A 13,633-nucleotide genomic window follows, 5' to 3' on the forward strand; every position below is an offset into this window, starting at 1 on the left:
TTTCTTATCGACAAATTAAAAAAAAAAATATATATAACAAATGAATAAAGATATAGTAAATATTCAATATTTACTAAAGTAAAATAATACTAAAATATTAATTAGTCTCATTGTTTTCAGGGAACAGCCATTCATTTTTGTTCAAAAAAATAAATTGATTGACATTTTTTTATTGTCCATGTTGAAGAGGAACTACCAATGTTTAGCAATGTCCGTATGCTATGCTTGTCAACTATTTATTAAATTTCCAAAAAATAGATCAAGCACGCAAAAAATAAATATTATTTTGTTACAAAAGAAAATTTGTTTGATTTGTTACTCAAAGCGGCGATATATCGATATCGACAAAAGTCCATCGATATATCATAAAAATTAAAGTCCATCGATAGAATCGATGCTTGCATCGATGGTTTCCCAGCTCTAAGCGCGAGTTACCCGCCAGCACTAACCAGAGAACACATAGACCGGACACGTAGTGTAAAGTGTTTTGCACACTTTTTTTTTGACATTACGACCCACACCACTTCGTATTTGCTCGGCTCCTCACTTTTAGGTTCAGGCTACTAAAATATTCGAGAGCACAATCATTTTGCTTCTGGCGCTCGACCGAGATGGTCGATGGTTGAACAAAAGATCCCTCTGTGCACCGAGAGAGAGAGAGAGAGCAAAGGAAACATTGAGCACAGAGGGATCTTTTGTTCAACCATCGACCATCTCGGTCGAGCGCCAGAAGCAAAATGATTGTGCTCTCGAATATTTTAGTAGCCTGAACCTAAAAGTGAGGAGCCGAGCAAATACGAAGTGGTGTGGGTCGTAATGTCAAAAAAAAAGTGTGCAAAACACTTTACACTACGTGTCCGGTCTATGTGTTCTCTGGTTAGTGCCGCCAGTCACTGTTAAAAGACACTATCACTCAATCGTGGGCAGTGTTGCCAAATCAGCTATTTTGTAGCTAGATCTGGCTATTATCAATTATCAAGACTCGGCCTTGACTAATCCTCATGAAGAGCTGGCTAGCTTCGCCCTAAAATTATTATCCTTGTCCTGGTCGAACGCTGAAGTTGCGTGTCAGTTCAGTCAGGTTAATTTAATCCAAAATAAGCTAACGAACAGAATGAGCTGCAAGGTACTATGATCAATATTAGACATAAGATAGGTAACCAATAGTTTAAATGTTGATATAAAAGTTATATGAGATTTTACTTATAGCGTTCCACCCAACTACCTAAAGAAGGCAAATTATAATAGCGAAAAAGGTGAAAATGACGACTTGGTGGTCATAGATGAGATATTAATAGAATTAATAGAAGAAAAAAAAAAACAATTTTTTATTTTTGGTTACTTTTTCAGCTGTTTTAGGAGAGAGTTGACTACTTTTAGCTGCTTTCAGCCCTCGGTTTTGCTACTTTTGCTGAAAAAATTTCGGCAACACTGATCGTGAGTTCTTGCTGCGAAGAAATATCAATTTTCATGAGTTGCTGCTCGAGTTCACATGCATACATACAGATATATATGTAGTTGAACGAGCAGAGAGCACCGAGAGAGAGAGAGAGCAACAGACAACCATCTCGGCCTAGCGCATGAAGCAAAATGATTGTGTTTGTTCTCGTAGCCTGAACCTGAAGTGAGGAGCCGAGCAAATACGAAGTTGTGCGGGTTGCAAATTGCAATCCCCAAAAAAAGTGTGGAAAACGCTTTATACGGCGTGTTTTGGTCAGTCACATAATTCATATTTTATCGATTACTTACTATTCGATCAAAAATTTATTCCAAAGCATCATGCTTCTGAATGTGCATCGAACCGCATAGTGCTGGTAAACTCGCTCGATTTTCGCTCAACAATGTTGGAAACTATCAAGTGTGGCAGCACTTTTTTTTTAGAAATTAATGTGTGTACATATACATATTTTGCATAAATGAAAACAATAATATTTAAACGAATAAAAAAATGTGTGACTTTAATGTGATTAATCGATAACTATACGTAAATAAGTTTTGATTTACAGTAACCAGCGATTGACTTAAAAAGTAAATGTATGTATATAGACACATATGTGCATGTCCATGTATGTATTTATTTATATACATATATGTAAATAGAAATGACAAATATGTATGTATGTGCATGTGTCGCGAGTGAAGCATCTATGGAATTCAATTCAATACTACAAAAAAATAATGTTTAGCTTACCATAATGTTAGTGAAATAAATTTCAAACTAATGCATACGATGTTGTGTTGATATTGAGGCAATTGCTTTTTAAGTACTTTCATCTACATACATATACGTATACATACACACATGCATTGTAAATATACATACATAAATGCAAGTAATGAATGTAAATGCTTTTTCATATGCCTGCAAGCATGTACATATGTATGTATCATAGCAAACATATAAACAAAACCGAACGAAAGGTTCCATTTGTGTATTTTACAAGATTGAAAACAAAAACTATAATACACTTGCAATAGGGGTAGTATTGTATTTTAAATAATTAAATAAAATATATGTGATGTATTAATTAAATAAAATATATGTGATTAAACGGCGCAGAATGCTTTAATAATGAACTGAAACTCGAGTACAAGAATATTCTAAAATTCGTTATTATATTTATTTATATTATGCATACATATATTATTATTTATATATTTTTGTAATCTTCAGGTTTATAAATACACATATGGTGTTCATCGAATTGGATATAGATCAAGATGTATTTGATGGACTTATTACTTATAAGACAGCCTAAACTGATTTCATAACTTGATTTCTACGGGGGATTATATACATACATATATAAATATATAAAATGCCAGCTATTCACTGGACTTTTCGCGTATTCCAAACACAAAACTCAAATCAAAAGCGGAATGGTCCCTATACAGATATTTCCATAAGAAAGAAAAACAACAAACTGGCTTCCTTTATTCCATTCAGTAATTTCTCAATTGTTCTATTGATTTGGATAATTGGCGTGATATACAACTTGCAAATTGCAAATGCTGATCAAGGTGAGGCCAGCCAATTTAGTTTTGTTTTCATTACTGATGCTTTAATTTTTTATATTTAAAGTTGTGCTACTGGACACGACGAGAGAAGCCACTCTGGAATGGACTAGGTATCCATACGGTCCTCAGGCTCAGACTCCAGGCGTATGTATTTAAATTGATTAAAACATGTTGACTCATTCACGAAAGTAGGGCATATTCGTTTTGTGCTATGTCCGACTTGCACAATAGTACAATGCTATTAGAAGCCCTGTTATCAACTACTAGCTGGCCCGGCAAACGTTGCATTGCTCTATCCATTATTTCTAGGTAAAACAAGTAAGAAAGCTCTAGTCGAGACTGCTCGACTACGAGATCCCCTGAACCCTATAAGCAACTGATATTTCAATAATAATTAGCACCCACACACGCACTCATATATACAGGCGATTGCGCTTGGGTTGCGCTGCAGTGTTGGCAATATTATGAGAATTTAATTGTTGAATAATTTAATTTCTAGACGTACGATCGTAATGAAACTTTCAAAACGTATTCATATTGTTTAAATGTATGTGTATACCGAAGCACAAGTCTCTAGTATTTGATATACGACTTTTACAAAGATTAGGGTGAGGAGGTGGATTTGGGGGTGGGGGGTAAATTTTAACAAAAACCGAAATTGTATGACATGCGTCTTAGTATACATTTTAAATTTGGAGACTCTAGCTTGAAAGATGTAGGAGATAAAATTTTTTTAGTGATCTTCGATAAGGTTTTTTATCGATAAAAAAGTATCGGAATGAATTATCGTTTTTTAGTGATAAACTCGATATCCGCGTGATATATACGGACATTTTAAAAAAAAGTTGAACTCTCTAGCTCTTGTATCTTCTGAAATTGACGCGTTCAAACATACGGACAGACGGACGGACGAACGGACAGACAGACGGACAGGGCTAAATCGACTCAGCTCGTCGCCCTGATCAAGAATATATATACTTTGTGGGGTCTGCCACGCCTCCTTCTGCCTGTTACATACATTTTAACAAAACCATTATACCCTGATTTCCCATTTTCAATGGGTTCAGGGTATAAAAAAAATTGTTGAAAGCTATATTGTTTAGGTTGGGATACACTCTGACTAATTTACTAATCGGATTTTCATTCAAGCACCTTGTGGAAAACGACATTCTTTGTTTTTGGTCAGGTAAACCAGGCACATCCAAGGAGTTCAAAAATTCAGTTCAATTAGGGGCTTCTTCTTCGTTTGTTACACAGTCGGTAGATTTGAATGAATACAGAGTACCGACGATTTTATTTTGAATTATAAGATTAAGGTCATCCACATCTTTATTTTTAGCCGTCAAAATTGCTCGCTCACTTAACCATTTAGTACTTTTGTGGAGAGCAATGATATTCGGAAATACTTTGTTGATAAGCTCATCTTTTAATGAGACGAAATTGCAAAAATTTTGAGGAAATGAAATCAAGCCACCCGATTCGTCAACAGGAATACGGCCATTACCGATATTCAGCAATTGCTTCGAGAAATCATCAGCAGATAGATCGTTCAACAATGCAATTCTCATATTTACAGAAAGTTTCATAGTTGAAGTTTGGTTACATATCGCCACAGATTTGATGCTTTAAACCATTTCTTATTGCCGTTTCACGGGCTGACTCTCTTTGAGAAGCACGAATTAAGGCCCTTCTTTGCTGGGTACTAACGCGGCGCCTCTCGCGGGCGATTTCTCGTTCTTCGTCAGATAATTGACTCGCGATATTCCGTTGCCTAATTGCATCATGGGTCCGCCGGGAAAGATTAGATCTTCTAGGACGCGGCATTTTGATTAATAGTAATACTGAATATGCCCTTGCACAAAACCACATAAAACAATCGAGAAATATAAATATAAATAATTTACACAAATTTATGTTTGAGACAAACAAATACCTGAACTTTCGAGATATTTAGCTTCTGTATGCACGTGTATTATTTTTATCAAATGTGCTTTTTTTTTATAAATAGTCATGTTCGCCTGAGGCTGTGCCGTAGACTGACTGACTACATTTGTTTATTTACTTCTATACTATTGTATAATATGCGAGCAGGACCGAAAACTGTCACGGTTATCAAGCCTACTGAGTATCAATAAAAATTTGAATCTTTAGGGAAAAAACCGCGTTTTTCAAGTATTCGTCAAATTTTTTCAGTATTTTTATGATCTACTATCCTACTCGTACCGGAGATAAATCCAACAAATCAAAAACCATGAAAATTGGTCCAGCAGATCTTGAGTTATAAGTGTAGGAACTTTTTTCACAACTCTCTTTTATATATATAGAGCTACACATGTACATACGATTGAGTTATCAACTTGTTTCAATTCAATACATAGAAAAGCCCCCAAAATGATGTATAGATATTTACTTATTTATGTTTTGACATAGGCGTCAGATCGTGATTTAAGTTAAGTTAAAATTTAAATATGATATACTAATTTGGAGTTTCGATTCAACCCATTTCATGAAGTGGGTCGAGGAATCATTCACAGATTTCGTCAAGGGCATAAACTGGCGCAGCTATGTGGTCTGTGATGTTGCATATCACAACGTTAACAATTGGCTATGGTCACCATTCATTGATCGCGGACCAGCTAATCGACTTTATATTGAAATACAGTTCACGATACGAGACTGCTCGCTGTTTCCAGGTAATATACAAAAACACAAATACTCAAACTCTATAAAAAATATGTGTATTTGAAATAGGAAATGCTTTGTCCTGTAAGGAAACGTTCAGTTTGCTGTTTTACGAATTCGATGCAGCAACACGTGAGCCACCGCCTTGGCAAACAGATAGCTACAAACTGATCGCTCGAATTGCGGCCGGAGAGGGACGTTTCAATCAAAATTCCGATGTGGATATTAATACGGAAGTGAAAAGTATTGCTGTCAGCAAGAAGGGCGTTTATTTTGCATTTCGTGATCAAGGGGCTTGCATTAGTGTTTTGGCCGTTAAGGTCTATTACATAACATGTCCTGCGGTAACCGAGAACTTTGCCCATTTCAATGAAACGCCCACTGGAAGGGAGATAACAATAATAGAGAAACAGAATGGTACGTGCGTAGAGAATGCTGAGCCGTATGAGGCACCAACCTATTTATGCAAGGGCGATGGCAAATGGACAATTCTAACAGGTGGCTGTCGTTGCAAAGTCGGCTACGAACCAAATGATGTTAATAACACTTGCACAGGTAGGTCTTCATTAACAATACCTGTGCCTACAATTTGAAACTTTTACAAAAATTCATATCGTTAAACTAATTTGCATTAAATATATCTATGTTTCAAGTACGGCAGACCTTGACCCCACAGATCTATGATCTAAAGTGTATATTTTTACCATAAAATACTAAATTTAACCTTGCTATACGGACAATGATAACTTTATGTAATTGTCTATTAATCCCTCAAACTGCCTAGTGTATGTATATGCAAGAACCTAAAAATGGTCGATTAACCGGCTCGTGCTCTAAACTTCGGGTGTTTTCTCAAATTCAGTTTACGAACCAAGTGCTATAATCTGGAAGCATGGAATTGTAAGCACACTTTGATTGTTTTTTTTCTCTTTCAGAATGTCCTGCAGGCACATTTCGCTCAGCTGAAGTTCGGAGGTGTATATCATGTCCAGCGAATTCGAATAGTTCGAAAACCGGATCCCCGATCTGCAACTGTCTTGCAGGCTACTATAGGCATCCAGCCGATGGCAGACATATGCCGTGCTATAAGCCGCCAAATGCGCCATTGAATTTAACTCTATTGTTTGTAGATCAAACCAGTGCCATTATATCATGGTCAGCTCCAACAAGGGACAATAACCAGGTGGCGACCTCAAATGGTTTGGATAAATATCGCACAGAAGTTGTGTACAAAGTGCGCTGCAGTAGCTGCAGCTCAAATGTTATGTTCAATCCGTCAACAGACACTTTTAATGAAACAAAAATCACCCTAACTAATCTGGAACCAGCGACAACATATACAATACAGGTGCATGCTACGAATAGCATATCATATCTGGTCGATACCGAGCTTTATTCGAATGTAACCTATTCGAGCAGTGATAATGCATTAAGCAATACATCAAGCTTTTCAAATATTAACGGCCATCAGCTTGATCTTAGCGAAGTTAAGACAAAATATGCTGAAATTGTGTTTACCACCGAGTCCGCAATGCTTTCATCTGTGTTCAATTTAAGAGTGGTTGCCATAACTAACAAAGAGGCGAGTCTAGTTTGGGATAAACCAGGGCAGACTGATGGACCGATTGAACTATATGAAGTACGCTGGTTTCCCAAATCCGAAATGGAGGCTATTAATAACACCACATTGAACACTAAGGAAACCAAAGCACATATTTATAATCTACTGGAAAATACTGAATACGGCTTCCAAGTACGTTGTAAAACAGTCAATGGTTTTGGCGCTTATAGCAACATGGTGTATGCCCAGACACATCAATCTATTGGAACAGGTAAGTATATCTCTAACAATGCGTAACTATTTATTAAGTGTTCTGGCTTGAATAGGATCCACCATTTTCTGACTATAAGAACCCTGAACCCAGAAGGATGCGTGGCAGATATACATATGTTATCGATCGGGGTGCGTCTGTCTGTGTGTGTGTGCATGTGCGAATAATTATTCAAATATAAGTTGCTTGAAGGGTTCAGGAGATCTCGTAGTCGAGCAGTCTCGAATAACGTGTTTTGAAGATATTACGCGCAAATTGCAGACAAAAGTGACGATTGCGTCGTAGCCCGAGTTAAGTTCTGACTGTATGTCAGATAGTGTTCGGCATTGTTGGGATGTTTTGTAATATCGAATTATGTAGTAGAAAAGAGAAGATTGGAAGTATTCATTTTGTCTCTTTTTGATGCAAGAGAACATTTCAGGCTCTGTAGGGGGCAATCTTACTTGTCTCTTATCCGATCGCCGTTTCCTTTAAATGCTGTTGAGTTTACTGCCCCATAAGACGTCCCTTCACGCATAACTATCTTACCATTGTGATACCCTCTATATTCATAGTTTACGACGATTCAATGCAAATACGATTTATTGCTGGAGCTATTGTGACTGGTGTGTTTTTCCTGGTCATCTTTATTGTCGCAACTGTCTATTTTATGAGGTCTAAACATCAAGATGAGCTTGACAAGAAGTCCACTAACCACCTGCCGTTACCTATGGAATACGCAAGTAATGAAGGTAATAGATGCTAAGCAAGTCAACCTTTTTTTTTTTTTTTTTTTTTTTTTTTTTTTTGAAGGGTCGATAACTATAAAGAAAATAAATAATATGGTTGCGATTAATTTCGACATTCTGCGTACATTCGTCTTCTTACTAAATATAAATAGGATAACTTTGTATGTGCCTGACAGTGGGAATTGCGAGAATTTTTGTGAAAATGTATGTAACTGGCAGACTACATAAATAAGATACTTTTGATCAGGAAGGCGGGCTGAATCAATACAACCATGTCAGTCTTCCCGACAGTAGCAGATCCCCAAGTCTTCTTGGAGACATACGTCTGGATATAATTATTATTTTATTTGATTATGCATTATTTGACAATTACTTTCCCACATTGTGAACTCCACCTCTTCGAGCACTCAGCTTCTTTAGATAGCACATCTTTTGTGCTATTCAGAGTGCTGTTTTCTTTCGATCGACACCTACTCAGACATGTGTGCGTTCAAGTGAGGAGAATTTGTAATTAAGCCCAGTTGTAAGAACCTTTTTAATAATCATTATGAACTCTGAATAATCCATATGTTGTTTATTATATCCCTATCCTTTATATAATAACCCAACCCGAAACTCTTTTTAAGGACTCGTTGTGACATATAGTAAGTTTTTTCCCACAAACAATTCTTGCTGCGAAAGTGAGAGATTGATATATTAGTAAAATAACGACATTAAAAGCTTATATTTTCCCTAATTTATAATTTTGTTTTGCATTTGTATTATTTAATTTTTAAATATATTTTTGTGTAACTGGCGATAAAATATGTTTAAAATTTTATCTTTCCTTTTAGTAAATGCCATGGATACGACTCCAATAGTCAAGACTCTACATTCGAATGGTATATAATTTATTTATATGTTGTTTTATGGTTGTGGGAGCTATTTAGGTTTTTCGAGTTATTTTCTGTTTTTTACTTTTTGCTAATATATATATAATTATATATAATTCATTTCAATATTTTTTTATTTCAGTGACGACTCCCCTGTTTGGTAGCAGTCGCAGTTACGTTGATCCACACACCTATGAGGATCCTAACCAAGCAATCAGAGAATTCGCTCGTGAAATCGATGCAAATTATATTACAATCGAAGCAATAATTGGTAAAAAAAAAAACGAATTTAATTTTGCGGTTTTCAAGAAAGCATATTTATTTATTTAGGTGGTGGAGAATTCGGAGATGTTTGCCGTGGTCGTCTTAAAATTCCGCCAAATTTTGTTCAGGACATTGACGTGGCAATCAAAACCTTGAAACCAGGTACCATATATATTGTACAACTCGTTTTCACATTTGATTATTTTTATACTGAATCACGAAAGTTAGTATATTGGTTTTGTGCACCGTCCGTCTTGCTGTCCGTCTGTCTGTGCGTAAGCTTGCTTGATATTCGGGCGTGGCAAATCTGTATCATCTACAGTTTTGAAGGTACAACGTTGAAATTTTGCACGCCCTCTAGGGGCGTGCTGACTTGACAGAAAAAATCGTAGCAATGCAATGTCATAATTTTGATTAGACTCCAGTAGCTAATGTATATCTATATATTTTTTTTCTCAGGGTCTTCAGAAAAGGCGCGTTGCGATTTTCTAACGGAAGCTTCTATAATGGGACAATTCGATCATCCGAACGTTATATACCTACAAGGTGTCGTGACGCGCTCCAATCCGGTGATGATTATTACCGAATATATGGAAAACGGCAGCCTGGACACATTTTTGCGTGTCAACGATGGGAAATTTCAAACGCTGCAGCTTATTGTGATGCTCCGGGGTATTGCTAGCGGCATGTCATATCTAAGTGACATGAACTACGTCCATCGGGATTTGGCGGCTCGCAATGTTCTTGTCAATGCTCAACTGATTTGCAAAATAGCCGATTTTGGTTTATCGCGTGAAATCGAAAATGCTAGTGATGCCTATACCACTCGGGTAAGCACTTACACCCGATTCGTCGTGCTTTTTATTCCCTGAACACATTGAAAATGGGAAATCAGGGTATAATAGTTTTGTTAAAATGTGTGTAACAGACAGAAGGAGGAGTGGCAGACCCCACAAAGATTATATACTACTGATCAGCGCGACGGGCTGAGTCGATTTGGCCCTGTCCGTCTGTCTATCTGTCCGTCCGGCCGTCTGTCCGTATGTTTGAACGCGTCGATCTCAGAAGACATAAAAGCTAGAGACTTGAAGTTTTTTAGAATCTCCATATATATCGCGCGGTTAGCGAGTTTTATTGAAATTTATCCCCGATGCGTTCAAACATATTGGAAAGACTCAGCTCGTGGCTCTGATCAATATATTTACTTTGTATTCAAAGAAAAGAGTGAGCGAGAGCAACGATCGGTAGAAGTGCGTTTTACTTCTAACTACGTTTTACTTCTACCTGAAAAAGTCCCTCCAAAATCTGTAAGTATTGGTATTTATTTTGTGTATATACACAGTAAATCAAAAGTCTCCAGGTCTAAAAGTGTTCAAATAAGGCTGAAAAACAATATCAATTTTTCGATTTTTCTCGATAAAAAGTTATCGGAAAAATATACACTTATACTGCGTATGCTACAAACTAGTATGCGTGCCCAATTTCAGCTCTTATAACTTCTGAGATCGACGCACTCATACGGACGGATGGACAGACGGACAGCGCTATATCGACTCAGCTCTTCGTGCTGATCAAGAATATATTGTATATACTTTATGAGGCCTGCGACGATTACTTCTGCCCGTTACATACCTTTCACAAAACCATTATGCCCTGATTTACCATTTTCAATGGTCAAGTCAAATGATTAAGTCCATCTGCGTACATCACATATAGTTTGTCGCCTTCATTGTCATATTCTAACAACGACTAAGTTAGGTCAAACCTAAGTTCAAACCATCCATGGCTAGTCGGGCTTTCCTAATTTAGTTCCTCTCGTTTACTTAACAGGGAGGCAAAATACCAGTACGTTGGACCGCGCCGGAAGCAATTGCTTTTCGTAAATTTACATCAGCATCGGACGTTTGGTCTTATGGAGTCGTTTTATGGGAAGTGATGTCTTATGGCGAACGTCCCTATTGGAATTGGTCGAATCAAGTAAGCGGAAAGTAAATTGTCTCTATAAATGACTGATTAAAATGATGAATCTATAAATTGTTTCCAATTAGGATGTCATAAAGAGCATTGAGAAAGGCTATCGTTTACCAGCGCCAATGGATTGCCCAGAGGCATTATATCAGCTAATGCTGGATTGCTGGCAAAAGCAACGAACACATCGCCCCACTTTTGCCAGCATTGTGTCTACTTTAGACAACTTGGCTAGGCAGCCGCAATCGTTGTTAACGACGCGAAATTCACCAGAAAATGATAGTAGTACACATATTTTGGAGACACAACGCGGTCATAACATATTTATAAGCACTGACCTATGGCTGGAGAATATCAAAATGTCTAGATACAGTCAACACTTTAGAGAGGCTAATTTAGTGAGTGCTCAACAGGTACGTCTATTGTGCTCCTTTGTAACGCATTCCCACGTTCTGTTCAATACTTATTAATTTTATATTTATAGATCTCAAGATTAACAGCTCAATTGCTATCGGATATGGGTATAACCTTAGTAGGGCATCAAAAAAAGATCTTACATCAAGCACGGCAGCTGGATACAATAATATAATCATATTCATTTATTAATATTTGAGTTTTATAAAGTATAGTATAAACTCAGTTGTAATTGCAGAGTCAAAATTTTACTAAATGTATGATTCATGACATAAAAAGATAATAACACAAGGTTTTGACTCGGCATATATACATTTATAACATTAACACAGTTGAGATTGCAGAGTCATAACCTTAAAGTTGTGTTTCATATACAAAACAAATGATCCAAGACAAAAAAAGGAGTATATACATATATAGTAAGGTACATTTTGTAGTTTATTAACTATAAGTTAATATGCATATATCTATAAGGCAGCTTACGGAAATTTTGCAATTTTTTCAAATTGCTATGCAAAATAGGCTGGTTCTGTTAACATGTTTATATTTTTCCATTGAATATGATATTTTGCCATTGATTATGATAATGGTTAGAATTCAAATATACTGTTTATGAGATAAGACCTACGCGTTTATGTTTCTCTCAATGTAATGGAACTACGCAGCCCACAGCATTCATTTAACAGGTATGCGCATATATATATATATATGTATATATATAACGTCCAAATGAAAATGAAAAGAAAAAAAAAAAACTTTAAACACAAAAATGAGAAAAAACTAAAGTATTCCAATATTCCAATATTCTTTCAGTTAGACATACATAAATACACATATACACGCATACATATGCCTTGTAAATCTTGAGGCTGAAATTTTAATTTTGTTAATATATTAGCACTTGTAAACATATGCGCGCATACATATTTATGCATGAAATATTACATATACATATTGTAGATTGATTTAAATCTTAAGGTTAAGGTTTTGGACTTAACAAGTATTATTTATACATTGCATACCCATGTATTTATTCGTAGCATCATTCATTTTTACAAACATAAAGGAACCGAAAATTCAATAAAAGAAACAATAAAGATCAGTTTGTGCTTCTTATTATAATAAGATCTATTCCGATGTAAAATATAAACATACATAGATAATTTCATCTACAATATGTCTGTTTAGGGGCTCCACTGGTAGTGAAAAATATTATGGTTTTGCTCTTATTTGTGGTTTTCTTTAAATGTATGTAACAGGCAGAAGGAGGCGTGGCAGACATACAAAGTAAATATATTGATCAGAGCCACGAGCTGAGTCGATGTAGTCCAGTCTGTCCAATATGTTTGAACGCATCGGGGATAAATTTCAATAAAACTCGCTAACCGCGCGATATAATGGAGATTCTAAAAAACTTCAAGTCTCTAGCTTTTATATCTTCTGAGATCGACGCGTTCAGACGGACAGGTTCAAATCAACTTTGTGGGGTCTGCCATACCTTCTTCTGCCTGTTACATACATTTTAACAAAACTATTATATTGTCATTTCCCATTTTCAATGGGTTTTGGGTTCAGGGTATAATTATATCTGCCATATCTTGAAAGCTAGAGTCACAAAATTTTAAATGTAGACTCATATGTATTTTGTATTTTACTACTACTGTATTTTATATTATTTTCCGATTTTTTTTTTTTTTTTGTAATTTAATTTCAAGACGTACAACCTTAATAAAACTTAAAAAAACGCAAACTTTAAATATAGTGCGAATAGTCTATTATGTTAACATACGTATGCGTAATTAACAGAATTGATTTCTTCAAGTTTTTGTATTTTTATTTGTGGCTTTTATGACAA

At 35.9% G+C, this 13,633-nt stretch overlaps 2 protein-coding genes across 7 annotated transcripts in view; one reads left to right on the forward strand and one right to left on the reverse strand.

The window, feature by feature from the left end:
• sv (paired box protein shaven) overlaps positions 1-13,633 on the reverse strand; it is a 178,661-nt gene that overhangs the window by 120,938 nt on the left and 44,090 nt on the right. The gene's annotated exons all lie outside the window — the stretch shown is intronic.
• Eph (Eph receptor tyrosine kinase) lies at positions 1,842-12,205 on the forward strand. 6 transcript variants are annotated; one of them, XM_089262820.1, is made up of 15 exons: positions 1,842-1,893; positions 2,675-3,021; positions 3,083-3,162; positions 5,531-5,711; positions 5,770-6,255; positions 6,636-7,532; positions 8,087-8,263; positions 8,887-8,904; positions 9,094-9,141; positions 9,275-9,403; positions 9,463-9,558; positions 9,856-10,226; positions 11,227-11,373; positions 11,445-11,777; positions 11,849-12,205. In XM_089262820.1, the coding sequence occupies exons 2-15, from the start codon at positions 2,820-2,822 to the stop codon at positions 11,951-11,953; spliced, it is 3,270 nt and encodes a 1,089-aa protein (XP_089118946.1). In that variant the 5' UTR covers positions 1,842-1,893; positions 2,675-2,819; the 3' UTR covers positions 11,954-12,205. The 6 variants fall into 6 exon arrangements, with proteins under 6 accessions (XP_089118946.1, XP_089118947.1, XP_089118945.1 ...); XM_089262821.1 differs by having other exon boundaries at positions 1,846-1,889; XM_089262819.1 differs by lacking the exon at positions 1,842-1,893 and adding an exon at positions 2,018-2,034.

This window comes from Drosophila navojoa, chromosome 6, assembly GCF_054131105.1.
Source record: "Drosophila navojoa isolate 15081-1374.11 chromosome 6, UAZ_NAV_1.0, whole genome shotgun sequence".
NCBI lineage: Eukaryota > Metazoa > Arthropoda > Insecta > Diptera > Drosophilidae > Drosophila > Drosophila navojoa.

Coding starts and splice junctions, on each gene's coding strand:
- Eph (XM_089262820.1), top strand. CDS start 2,820: ATGCCAGCTATTCACTGGACTTTTCGCGTATTCCAAACACAAAACTCA. Junction 3,163..5,530: donor CTCAGGCTCAGACTCCAGGC/GTATGTATTTAA, acceptor CATTTCATGAAG/TGGGTCGAGGAATCATTCAC. Junction 5,712..5,769: donor AGACTGCTCGCTGTTTCCAG/GTAATATACAAA, acceptor TATTTGAAATAG/GAAATGCTTTGTCCTGTAAG.